This window comes from Phodopus roborovskii, unplaced genomic scaffold, assembly GCF_943737965.1.
Source record: "Phodopus roborovskii unplaced genomic scaffold, PHOROB, whole genome shotgun sequence".
In the NCBI taxonomy this organism is placed as follows: domain Eukaryota; kingdom Metazoa; phylum Chordata; class Mammalia; order Rodentia; family Cricetidae; genus Phodopus; species Phodopus roborovskii.
This window is the reverse complement of record NW_026126409.1, coordinates 4,956,960-4,968,989: the sequence shown is the minus strand read 5'-3', so window position 1 is coordinate 4,968,989 and position 12,030 is coordinate 4,956,960. Positions and strand designations below refer to the sequence as shown.

Below are 12,030 nucleotides of genomic sequence, written 5' to 3'. Positions count from 1 at the left end.
TGGTATTGGGTGTCTGAGAGATTCTAGTCACACAAAATTATATCAACAATTCATTGCACAACCTTGTTTTAAGGGTATTTCTATTTCAGGATACTTTAATTTATATTGCCAATTCATTAACACTGAATTCACAGCCAACAACGCTATGACTCATGTCTAAATGAGGCTTATCTAACACATGCTCTCTTAGTAAGGCACATCACAGCTTGTAATGTGCTGCTAGGTGTTGAGTATGTGCCTGTAAATGATCTAAATAGACTACTTATTGGGGGCTTCCATAATTGTTACTGAGTAGGAAAACTAGCAAGAATACCCAGAATCAATTTTTCATGAACACCAATGCTGGTTTTACTTTAGTCAGTACAGAACTCAGTGAATGACCCAAGCTTGGGTTCCTCCCCTAAGAGAATTGGGGTTTTGCAAGACTCTTAATCCTACTAAATGTCTTGTCTAAATGTAACTTATTTATTATATTCTTGGTGCCTCTGAACTGAAACTCACGGACTTTTCCTAAAGAAGGGGTCTATCAATTTAAACCACTGCACACTGGGCACTCCCACACTTAATATCCAGACTTTACATCATCTCAGAGCCATTGGTGTTGAAGATACAGTGACTCACAGCACAGGCAAGGCCTCTGTTCTTTGTGATCACATTTTAATAAGAAACATAAAACAAACCCATACAGATCCTTACTTAAATTTAAGTAGTCATAATTGCAATGAACAAAATTTTGTGATAGTTTAGAGGTAACTGTGTGTAAGAGCATGGTTTACACTGAACTGTCAGGCATATACATTTTAAAGAAAGAAATAAACAGGAATCTAGATAGAATGAGACAGGAACAAGATGAATGTCTAAAGAGAGAATCAGAGGAACACTGAGAGCACAAGTTGTCATGTGAGGAAAAGTTGCATATTTGTGTGAAAGATAAGGAAGATCATGAGATAGTGAAGGAGAGACAAGGGGAGGGGTTGAATCACAGCAACTGAATCAGGATTTAATTTAGAGTCAAAACCCTTTAGGTGAAGGTAAGTGATGTTACAACTCTATACTGAACAATAGAGTTACGAAAGACCTGAGATTTTCACCATGAGTTCCAAGCAAACTGGCATAGAAGTTGTTAGACAGTTGGTATAAACAATTATGTATTACTGTTTAAGTAAAAGAATAGAGTTGAGGGTAATATTTGGATGCATGTAAATATCAAGTGTTGAAGTAAAAAAGAAGTGTATTTAGTATGATTTCTGGTTTAGTTGCCTGACCTAAGATGCTCAGCGCATATTGAAATGTATTCAGAACATAAGTGGAGGTGGAAACAACAGAAATAAGGCAAAATGACGGAAAAACTTTAGAGATGGTAATAAAATGTTATATCAGCCAAATTCCATCCTCAAATCACAGTGGTCATTGCATTTTTCCTCCAATCAACAATAAGTAAATGGCATATATATGGCTGTGAGTGCTTGTGATGAGAAAGAACGTTTATCTTTAGACCATCTCGCTTTTGAAGAGATACTACTACAAAATCAATACATCAACCACTTAATTAAACGACAACTTGTAATAGCAAGAACCTGGAAGCAAACTAGATGTCCCTCGATTGAAGAATGGATAATGAAGATGTGACACATCTACATAATGGAATACTACTCTGCAAAAAGTAATGGTATCTTGAAATTCGCAGGAAGTGGATGGCACTTGAAGAAACCATCCTGAATCAGGTAACCCAGTCAAAAAAAGAGGAACATAGTATGTATTCACTCATATATGAATTTTAGACCTAGATCAAAGGATCACCAGCCTATAATTCACACCACCAGATAAACTAGGATACAAGGTGTATTCAAAGAGATTCATATAAAGTCCCTCACAGAAGCAGAAAGGGACATGTCCCCCAGAGCACAGGGGAAGTGGAGGAGGCAGTGAATATTGAGAGAAGTAGAAGAAAGAGAGGGGGAGGAAAGGAAAACACGTGGGACTAGGAAGATTGAGTCCAGGTAGGAATAGAAGACAGGAGAGAGAAAGAGAAAGAGAGAGAGAGAGAGAGAGAGAGAGAGAGAGAGAGAGAGAACATAAAAGAGGGAGCCAATATTGGTTTGTAAAGAAAATTGAACCCAAAAAAGGGCTAGAGACCTACAAGACTCCTGCCAACTAACAATTTGAGCTTCCGTGGAAAGGCTATCATAAATGCCCTTCCCTGATAGTGAGATCAACAACTAACTTATCCATGGAGCCCTCATCTATACCTGTTGGAAACAGAAGAAACACCCATATCCAAACACTGAGTGAACTAGAACCCAGATGCAGATGGAGAAGACAAGACCAGGCTGCAGAAACCCATAGAGACAGCTGACCTGAACAAGGAGGAGCTAACAGGCCCCCAGACTGATAGCTGGGAATCCAGCATGGGACTGACTCAGGCCCCAGTGAATATGGGTCTCAGCCAGAAGGACTGAGCAGTCTAAGGGACCTCAGACAGTGGAATCAGGATGTATCCCTGGTGCACAAAAGGACCTTGTGGACACATCTCCCATGGAGGGATACTGCCTTAACCTAGAGACAGAAGAGAAGTTCTAGTCTCTACTTCAAATGACCTGACAGATCTACATGACCCCAACTGGATGGCATTGCCCTTCATATGGAATTAGGGTCGGGGGATTTGATGGGAGGGTGGTTAGGGTGCATGTGAGAGAGCAGAGAGGATAAAAGTGAGGGAGGAGGGTGGGAGGGAAGGAAGGGGAACTGGGATCGACATGTAAAAGAATAAATTAAATTAAAAAAGGAAAAAAATAAAACTACAGAAAAGCTAAGCCACTCAGTATCCCCAGGTATCTGTTTTTAGTCATAATTGCTCTAATGGGAAAGTTTCATTAAATGCACTGAATTACATGCTTATTACTCAATATATCAGAAAATGACAATAAAACTCTTAGGTATATACATTTTTAAGATACTTTTTATATTTTATGTAGTTCTGAGTTTATGTATGTTTACCATGTATGTGAGCCACATGTATGGGTTGTCCACAGAGGCCAGAAGAGGGCATCTGATACCCGAGAACTAGAGTTACAGGTGTTTGTGAGTTTGTGATGGGACCAGACTTGGGTCCACTGAAATATCAGCATGTGTTAACCACTGAGCCATTTCTCCAGCCCAAGGTGTATACATTTTAAACAGACAGTTTAGTTCATTGCTCACTGTAAGCTAGCACAGCTGAATAATAATCTGTTATTAAATATTAAAATAACACATTTTTATGTAAATAAATTTCAAAACCAAAATTTCCCAATTGCAAAGTTGTTTCCAGTATAAAACAACATTGTGGTCAAAGCTGAAAATTTGTTGATGGGAGGAGACATGTGTGGGACTTAAAAGTACCCAGGTGCAAGAGGGAAGACAAGAGTATCAAAGACAGATGACATAGGCCTTTGCATGAGCTATGAAAGGCTCTAACTGCATAGATGTGTTCTAGATATTCCTGATACTGCCACTACAGGAACAAAACATGACTACCATCTCTGCTGTTAGTGCAAAGTATGCCTCACTCCATGCCTCAGTACAAGGGAGCCTGTACTGCTTTCTGATGACTTGAACACTGGAACGGGCTTCCTCTGGTCAGTAGAAAAATACTTCTCAGTCATGACATCTGGATTTATGACTCTTACTTGGGCCCACCACACCCATTCATGTCCTTAGTCTGTCCCACATCACCTTGAGCTCCCTCTTTCTAGATTCTTTGACTGATTAAAGCATGATATGGAGTCTTTAAAATGATCAATTCCCCCTATGTCTTCACTTCTAATTACTTCCTTTTTAGTTCTTATTGTACTACAGTTGAAGAAGGAACAAAGGAAGGAAGGAAGGAAGGAAGGAAGGAAAGAAGGAAGGAAGGAAGAAAGGAAGGAAGGAAGGGAAGAAGGAAGGAAGGAAAGGTGTATTAACCATCTTGGTTACTAGTTTCATGGTCAGATTTTGGTTCATAATTCTGATTGGTCTTTGGTATATTCTAACTCTTTACTTTGGGATAGAATAATGCTGTAGATCTCACTGGCAATGTGTATGCATGCATGGCATATATGTTTATCTGCATGTGTGTTCACACATGGGTGGGCACTTATGTGTGCTGAGTGCATTTATATGTAGAGGACAGAAGTGTATGTCAGTGTCCTTTCCAATGTTCTTTTCCACTTTACTTAATGAGGCAGAAACTCTGCAAATCAGGAATTTAGGGATTCTGGATAGTCCAGCAAGCTAAAGACAGCTGACTTGCTAGGTATCTCTCCTCCAGGAGTGTTGGGATCATGGGTGGCCTCCACATCTGCCTAGTTTTTATGTGGGTTCTGGGGATCAGAACTCTTGTCCTCATGAAGGTGTTTTGTCCAATGAGATGTAAGCATTGATAGTTTTTAATGATGTTAAAAGCTCCTAAGAATGTTTAGAATTTTATGTTTGATATAAATAAGTTTTGTAATCATAAAAGCAAAAACCATTTTCTCCATCATAACATAAAAAGAGACTTCTTGAGGGGAAATAAAGGCTCAGTGATTTACTGGACCCTCCAAGAAGTCTTACAATAGAAGCCCATGCATTGGCTTAAAAAAATAAAAATGCTTCAAAAGCTATTGTCAACACTTCAAACATTCTAATCCAAATAGCACAGTTAATGTAAACTCACTTTAATCTTCTTGCAAATGTCTGTAACAAGCAAAAAAGAAAAGAAGAAAGCCTTTTCTGCTTGATGTTACATTTTATAGGCAATCCTCTGCTTCTCAGCTGATTAAAAGGCTGATTCTCTCCTTCTACACTGACTTAATGAGGAGACCCATAAATGCCACCATCATTTATAGAGCATATGCCCCATGAAGCTCCCCAAAAAGACGTTTTACCTCAAAGGCCTGAAAGGTCAATCCAACATGGTAGCCCTCAGACACCGTTATTTTCCACACACACTCTTTCATTGGCCGATAGTCATCTGGGTAATTGGGAGATTGAATCTGCCCTTCATTTTTCCGTATCTCACCTCCACAGATAGCTGAAGAAAGTAAAAACAAATAAGGAAATAATCCCAGGAAGGCCATTTCATTTCACTTTCCTCCAAAGGCAGCATTCAAGGTCAGTTCCTATGAGAAAGCAAAGACCATGTCATAAAGGAAAAGTAAAGCTGGACAGCTGTATTGTTGTAAAGATTACAGGATAAACAGTCACTTGACTGTATTCAGGAGAGAATGACCAGACAAGGAGTGGAGAAGTGATGTCTTAATCAGAATTTTTCTTTTTACTTGTAGGATCATTGTAAACATGTTGACTGAATTGGTCCTGTGATTCATGGGATTCTTCCTGGGGTTTTCAAACATGAGGAGAACAGCTCATTAGCAAAGAAACTTACTTTAAGCAGAACACCTGGGGCCTCTGGTCCCAGCATATGCATCTTCTGTGTAGCTTCCCTGCTTCTGTTCAATAATCCTCTCCCTCCCCAGCCAGCAGGTGAATTTTTGAAACAAAGTCCTCCTATTGACTTAACATTTTAAGGGAAGTGGGGACCTTTTGTCTTAGAAACTACTTGATCCTCTGTATTGGAAAGGAGCTTATCCACCCGCAAGCTGCCCAGAAAGGCCATTTTATAGCCAGGAAGCATGATGCAGGCTCATTGTCTTCAAGAAATATAGAACAAAACGTAATAAATTCTTCCTCATTTGCTGACTCTCACATTTAAACAAAGCATGCTTTAGAGCTGTGCACAATCACTCTCTGTGCAGTTTCCTAGAATGGAGTGTTTCATAAGGGTCAAACAGATTTTTTAAAAATGAGTACAAAGAAAAATACTAATTTTTCTCAACATATCTTAGCATCATAAACAAACTTCACAATCTCTACTTGTTTTGTCTCTTGTGTTTAACTGCTGTTATCACTTACAATACAAAGCCTGTTGTCCCTGCCTTTTAAATGTATGGAGTTATTTTTATTAAAATCATTCTGTGAATATTAACATATCGGTTCAGGAGATTGCATACTGCCAATATAAGCTTTCCATATTGCTTTCATGAAACCAAAAGAAACAACATTTCTGCTGAGATGCTGATGCTTAAATAATCTCTTAAATTTTATGTGACTTGCCTTCATAGACAGCTGCAAACCCTTTTCCTACCCAGTTACTGCTGCTACGAAACTCAATCCACATTCTGCTGTCTGTTGACGTAAGTACTCCAGCCACTTTGTCCCCACAAAATCTACCTAAAAGAAATAAAAGGGTAAAAAGAAGCTCCTAAATATGAATATGCACTATGCTCTATTTGTGCTGCACATTATATATGTAAAATACATATGTATAAATAATATACATGTATACATATGTATATATAAATGCATATATACAAATGCATTTGGCTCATATCTCTAATGATAAGAGCCATAATTTGACCCAATAAAGTTGAAGAAATAAAGCAGTCTCTTCAGACACACTTGAAAATCTTCATTAACTGACACCATTATCCCATTATTGTTATCATATAAAGAATTAAGAGTTAAGTTCCCTAATTCATTCAAGCTCATATGATGCAATGAGGCAGTGCTGTGACTCTATGAGAAAAAGAAAAAGTCAAGTTATCCTGAGAAATCGGAGCAATTTTTAACCTGATCATTCCTACAAGGGTACAATTTGCTCCAGACACAAAGAGCTTTTCCCCTAATCCACATAATGATAACATCTCAGAACACATAGTGTAAAATATCCCTGGTGTCTTACATTAACATATGTTCCATATCAGATAAAGCTATGATAGTCCATGGTATTATAAGCAGGAAAGCATTATCAAATTTATTCTGAAGGCTGATCATATTCTATATGCATATGCATGAGTTATTAAAAGTAAATGAATAAAATAACGGAATTAGCTGTTTTCCACACAATCCTTCCACAAATTCATTGCTCACTTCTTGTCACCTATAACTCTGAAAATCCATGTGAGATAAATTTTAACACATTGTACATTATAACTCTATAATCATACTACACACACACACACACATATATATATATAATACTCTATACTCACACTAAATATATCATAGCTATGTAATCATACTATATTGAACTCCATTCTGACTATTTGTATTGTTAATGTAGCATACACTATTAAATATCATCATGGAATTTTTGAATAAATTGTGTTCAGTAGGTTTTCCTTCTGTCTCATCTTACCCATCCCTCCCCACTACCCTTGATCTTCCTGTATAGCCAAACTCCCAACTGAGATTGAGCAAATGTTAATGTAAGACACTGTGGCATCCTACTCCATGTGTTCTGAGATGTTATCATTACTTTGATGAGAGGAAAATCTTCCCTTAGTGTCTGGAGCAAATTGTACTCTTGTAGGAGTAACCTGCTTAGTAATCGCTCTTTCTCATAACCTCTATGTCTTTTGTTCCAAACCAAGTCCTCCTGGATTAGGTAGTTTTAACTCTACAGGTCTATTTTCTAGTTTCTAAGGCTTTACTCATATTTATAGCCACAATGTATAAACATATATAAACTGTAGACTGAATAAACATATGAGAGAGAACAGAAACTCTCACTATTACTATGCATGTTTATGTAGTGTAATCATATGTGTAAATTTAAATTAAAAACTCATAAATAATTTGAATAAATAAAATTCATAGTAAAGGCTAATCAGTAAAGAAATGTCTTCCATTTAAGCTGCCCATTTAAGCTGCCCATTAAATTACAAGGATGTGGCAAAGGACAATGCTGTATTAAGTGTCATATGCATATGAACTATCAACAAATCTGTTCAAATGCATCTTCCAACTTACTTTTCTACAAATGCATCCTGGCAATCTGACTTTCTATCATTTTAACTCCCTTCCTGGTGAGTTCAATGCTGTCAATCCGAGGTACTCCATTCAGAGCTAAGCCTACCAAGGAATATTATGGAGAGATTTTGGCAAGCTCTCCATGTCTCACTGAGTTCGTCTGGTGGAACACTCTGCACTGAGCCTGTGACACAGGGGGTGTCATCTATGAAGTGCTTTTCAGAATGGAGATTCAGATCAGATTCTCCAATGTGAAGCCACTGGTGTGCTTTCTGGATTCCAAGAATACATACAACCATTATTTCATCTGGGTTCAGAAACTAGATATTGAAAACAGATGTTCTCCTCAACTTAAAGTATCACATCAGCTCAACTCCTTTTGGTTCTTGTTTTGAAATATTTCCACAGAAGAATCAGACATATTCAGACTGCTTCCATTGTAAGTAAAACAATGTCCATTCAGCAGGTTGTAGATGTTAAGAAGAAAGAACAGTTCTGGGTTAAAGCTCAACTAAGTAAAGCTATGACTAAAAGTGAAAGAACTGCCACCATCTTAAAAAGGAAGGAGATGAAGGCTGAGGAGCTGCTGGCCTGTCGTGGATCCCACAGGACCTCTCACCTCTGAGTAGAAGTTCAGTGCTGGGAGCAGACATTCATGAACACCAATCTGAACTGAAGTTTCAGATAGAAACTCCAGATGCCTCTTCTTAGACTCAGAAAGATTCTCCAAGAAACAAGACTGAGATGTCTATAGTAGGAGCATATTTGCCTGTCATAGTAAGTCAGCTAATAAATGTACCTGTTTAACTCTGCTGCACTAGGAAAGAGACCACACACACACACACACACACACACACACACACACACACACACACACACACCACATACATATGCAATCTATCAAAATTTTTATCCTTAAATTTCAAATGCAGAAATGAATGTTGTGTTGAATCATAATAAGCAAAATCTTGGGAAGCTATGCTCAATCATGGTGTTCAGATCCAATAATCTATCCCATATTTAAGTTACTGCAAATCAGTGACTCAATCTATTCATTTGTCCTTGAGCAGTTTTTGGTATGGTTGAAAAAATAATTAAAAATATAAACAAGTGCATTCATATGGATTCAAACTCTTGTAAACACCATATGTCTTTACTCTGGATAAAATATATATACACAGCCACAGAGGAGATGAGTCATCTCTTACCAAGAAGAGGTGATTTCCTCCAGTAACCATCTCTTACTTCAATGTAGTCATACCAGCACAAACTACTCTTGTATAGGTCCATTGTGGTAAAATTTAAGACAATCTGCAAAACATAGACAGTAAAAGTGACTTTTATTACACAGCTATTTTATTCCAGGAGATGCAAAGCAATGAAAATAGACCACTTTTTTCTGGTATTCACAACACAACACAATGTCAATTTAATTAAGAACTTGAAACCACATTTTCTTATTCTTATTAGTATGGTTTGCATGTATAAGTGTGCACTCACGTGTATGAGTGTATATAAGTGTGGGTGTTGCATGTATACAGCCTATGTGTAGAAGTCAGAGGACAACCTCAAGTGTCAGTCCTCAGATATCTTGCACCTTTTGTTAAAGAAAATGTTTCTGACTGGCCTGGAACTTTGCCAAGTCAGTTATACTAGCAAGAGCTTGTAGGATGGCCTCTGCCTCTGCCTCTCTCCGTGCCTCTGCTGGGATTGCAGGTGTGATGACTTTGTTTGACAGTGCACTCCACATTGTAGTCTAGAGGTCTGAACTCAAGTGAGCACTTTAACTAGCAAGCCATCTGCCAGCTTCATTCCTATCAATACGTAATAATAGCAACAGCCACTCACTGTTAATTTCTGGGAATAGTAAGCATTTTAACAATTAACCTGAAATCTACATCAATTTGAGCATTTCTAAAACAAATAGAAACATTTGTTCAAAAAGCCTATTTTAAATTTTTCCTAAGATAAATGATTTGAACCATGGATAATTTCAATTTTTTCCACAAATGACTTCTTTTTAATAATTTATTTCAAAGACAACCATCAAGACAACTATAATTATGTTAAAAATAAACACCATGTGTTATATTACCAGAACATAATATCTTCGTGTGTGTTGAAATGTTTAAATACAGCCCTAACATTCATATGTATTCCTCTGAGTGTAATTAAAGGCAGATGGCACTATAGCTCCCCAGATCCAAGAACATACATGCAAAGGCTTCTGAGTTGGACGACCCTGTGCATGACCCTTTATTCTTCTCTTTGTTTGGAACAATGCTGCTTTTTGTAAGGATAATTCAAGAACAATTCTTGAAACGATGATTTTTTTTTTCTTGTGGCTCCATGAGACTACACTTTTCAAATCATTGCTTCTTTATTTTTATTAGATTACATGAAAGGTAGAATGGAATTTACAAGATATGTTCATCAAATTCATTTGGAAATCACTGTATATACTCAAGAGCTCATTTTAACCCCTTTGTACTTTAAATATATCTAATTAGTTTTAGGGATATAATAATTTTGTTCTTTAGAAACTAAAATAGATGTTAGCCAAAAGCAATAAATTGTGAATATTTGAAATGCCTTAGTATAAAACTATGGTCTGCAACAATATTCAAAGAGCCTTTTAGTGACAGTGGAAAAGCTGGATACAAAAGGATGGGGGAAGAGGAGGAATAGGAGAGAGAGATTGATTAACCTTGCTGCATCCATACTTCAGAGCAGCCTGCCAACTCTGATGAAAGTGCATGTGCCTCTTTTTTCTTATTACTGTTAATATTAATATTTTAGATTTGGTTGTATTCTGGTGAGAGAGAAAAGGAAAGAGTGTGAATTTGAGTGGGTGGGGAAGTGGGTAGGGTCAGAGAGCTTGAGGAGGGAAAAATTGTATGAAAAAAAATGCAAATTAAAACCACAGTGAGTCACTACTTCACACCTATTAGAATAACTATTTGAGAAAGACAGAAAGATAAAGGGAACAGGTATAAATGTGGCAAAGAAAGAGGAATCTTTGTACCTAATGGGAATGTAAATTGCTACAACTATTATGGAAAATAATGACACTTTCTTAAAAAAATGAAATTTGAATGAATCATATCCAAAAATCTTACCTCTGTATGTCCAAAGAAAATAAAAACCAAAAAGAAATAAATAAAAGGATGAAGTTTGCTTATTGGACTAGGGGGATAGCACAGTGGATAAAGGACTTGCCACAAAAACAAGAGTACTGAAGTTTGGGCCCCCAGTTCCCACTTACATGCCAGGTAGTCATGGCAGCCCACCCAGCTGTCATGCAAAGTCATGGAACATTTTGACCAAGCTGACTAATGAGATTACACAACTGTTAATCTAGAAAACAATGGAGGAAGACACCTAACATTAACCTCTGTGTTCCACATTCTGACGCACGGATGCATGTGCGCATGCCTGTTCTCACATACCCGTGAATGTGTATGCACACACTCATACACATCACATACATATACAAAAAAAAAAAAAACCAACCAACCAAACAAACAAACAAACAAACAAAAAAAAACCCACCACTTACCACTTATAGTAAAAATCCATCCTGAGCTCAGACCTTTACACTGTGAAGAATCAATGTCTCTCTAAAGAAACCTTATGCATCTTATGTCTAGGGACCATAAGATCACTGGGGAGATTTTACTACAAAAATCAGTTTAATTGGCTATGTAGCTCATTATGTTATTTTTGTTTTCTAATGATATATAATAGGATGGTGGAATTGCATTTCAAAGCTGTAATCTGTTTTCTGGCATAATTGGTCTTAATAAACCTACCCCTTGGTTTTTAACCTTCCCATTTTGTACTTCCCCTCCTTTCCCTCATTTTGCTTCTCCTTTGTTCAGTTTTATTATCCCAAATGTTTTATATATATATTAATTTCCCCACATGTCCAAGAGCAAAATCCTGGTCATTCTTTTCTTTCTTTCTCAGTTACTTTCTGTATTTGACTATAAAGAAACTTTATTTCTGGATTATTTATAGCAACTTCCCACAACATTTTCTATATTCATACAACTTTAGACTATCCATCAGATACAGCTAGAGACTAATTTCTGGATTTTTCTCCTTAATTTGTGTTTCTTTTGTGCCTACTAAGAAAATGAGAGCTGACCAACAATTTCTGTATTTATACTCTCAATAGCAGCCAGCATAACTTCAACTCAACAGGATCAGGTG

The 12,030-nt window shown here is 37.1% G+C and overlaps 1 protein-coding gene across 1 annotated transcript in view; it reads right to left on the bottom strand.

Annotated features, from left to right (window-relative positions):
- Nucleotides 1–12,030, bottom strand: part of Tll1 (tolloid like 1) — a 192,724-nt gene that overhangs the window by 53,231 nt on the left and 127,463 nt on the right. The window contains exons 10-12 of the mRNA XM_051181956.1: nt 9,024–9,126; nt 6,118–6,234; nt 4,890–5,035 (exon numbers count right to left, since the gene is read on the bottom strand). Coding sequence (XP_051037913.1) covers nt 4,890–5,035; nt 6,118–6,234; nt 9,024–9,126 — 366 coding nt within the window. The remainder of the gene's footprint in view (nt 1–4,889; nt 5,036–6,117; nt 6,235–9,023; nt 9,127–12,030) is intronic.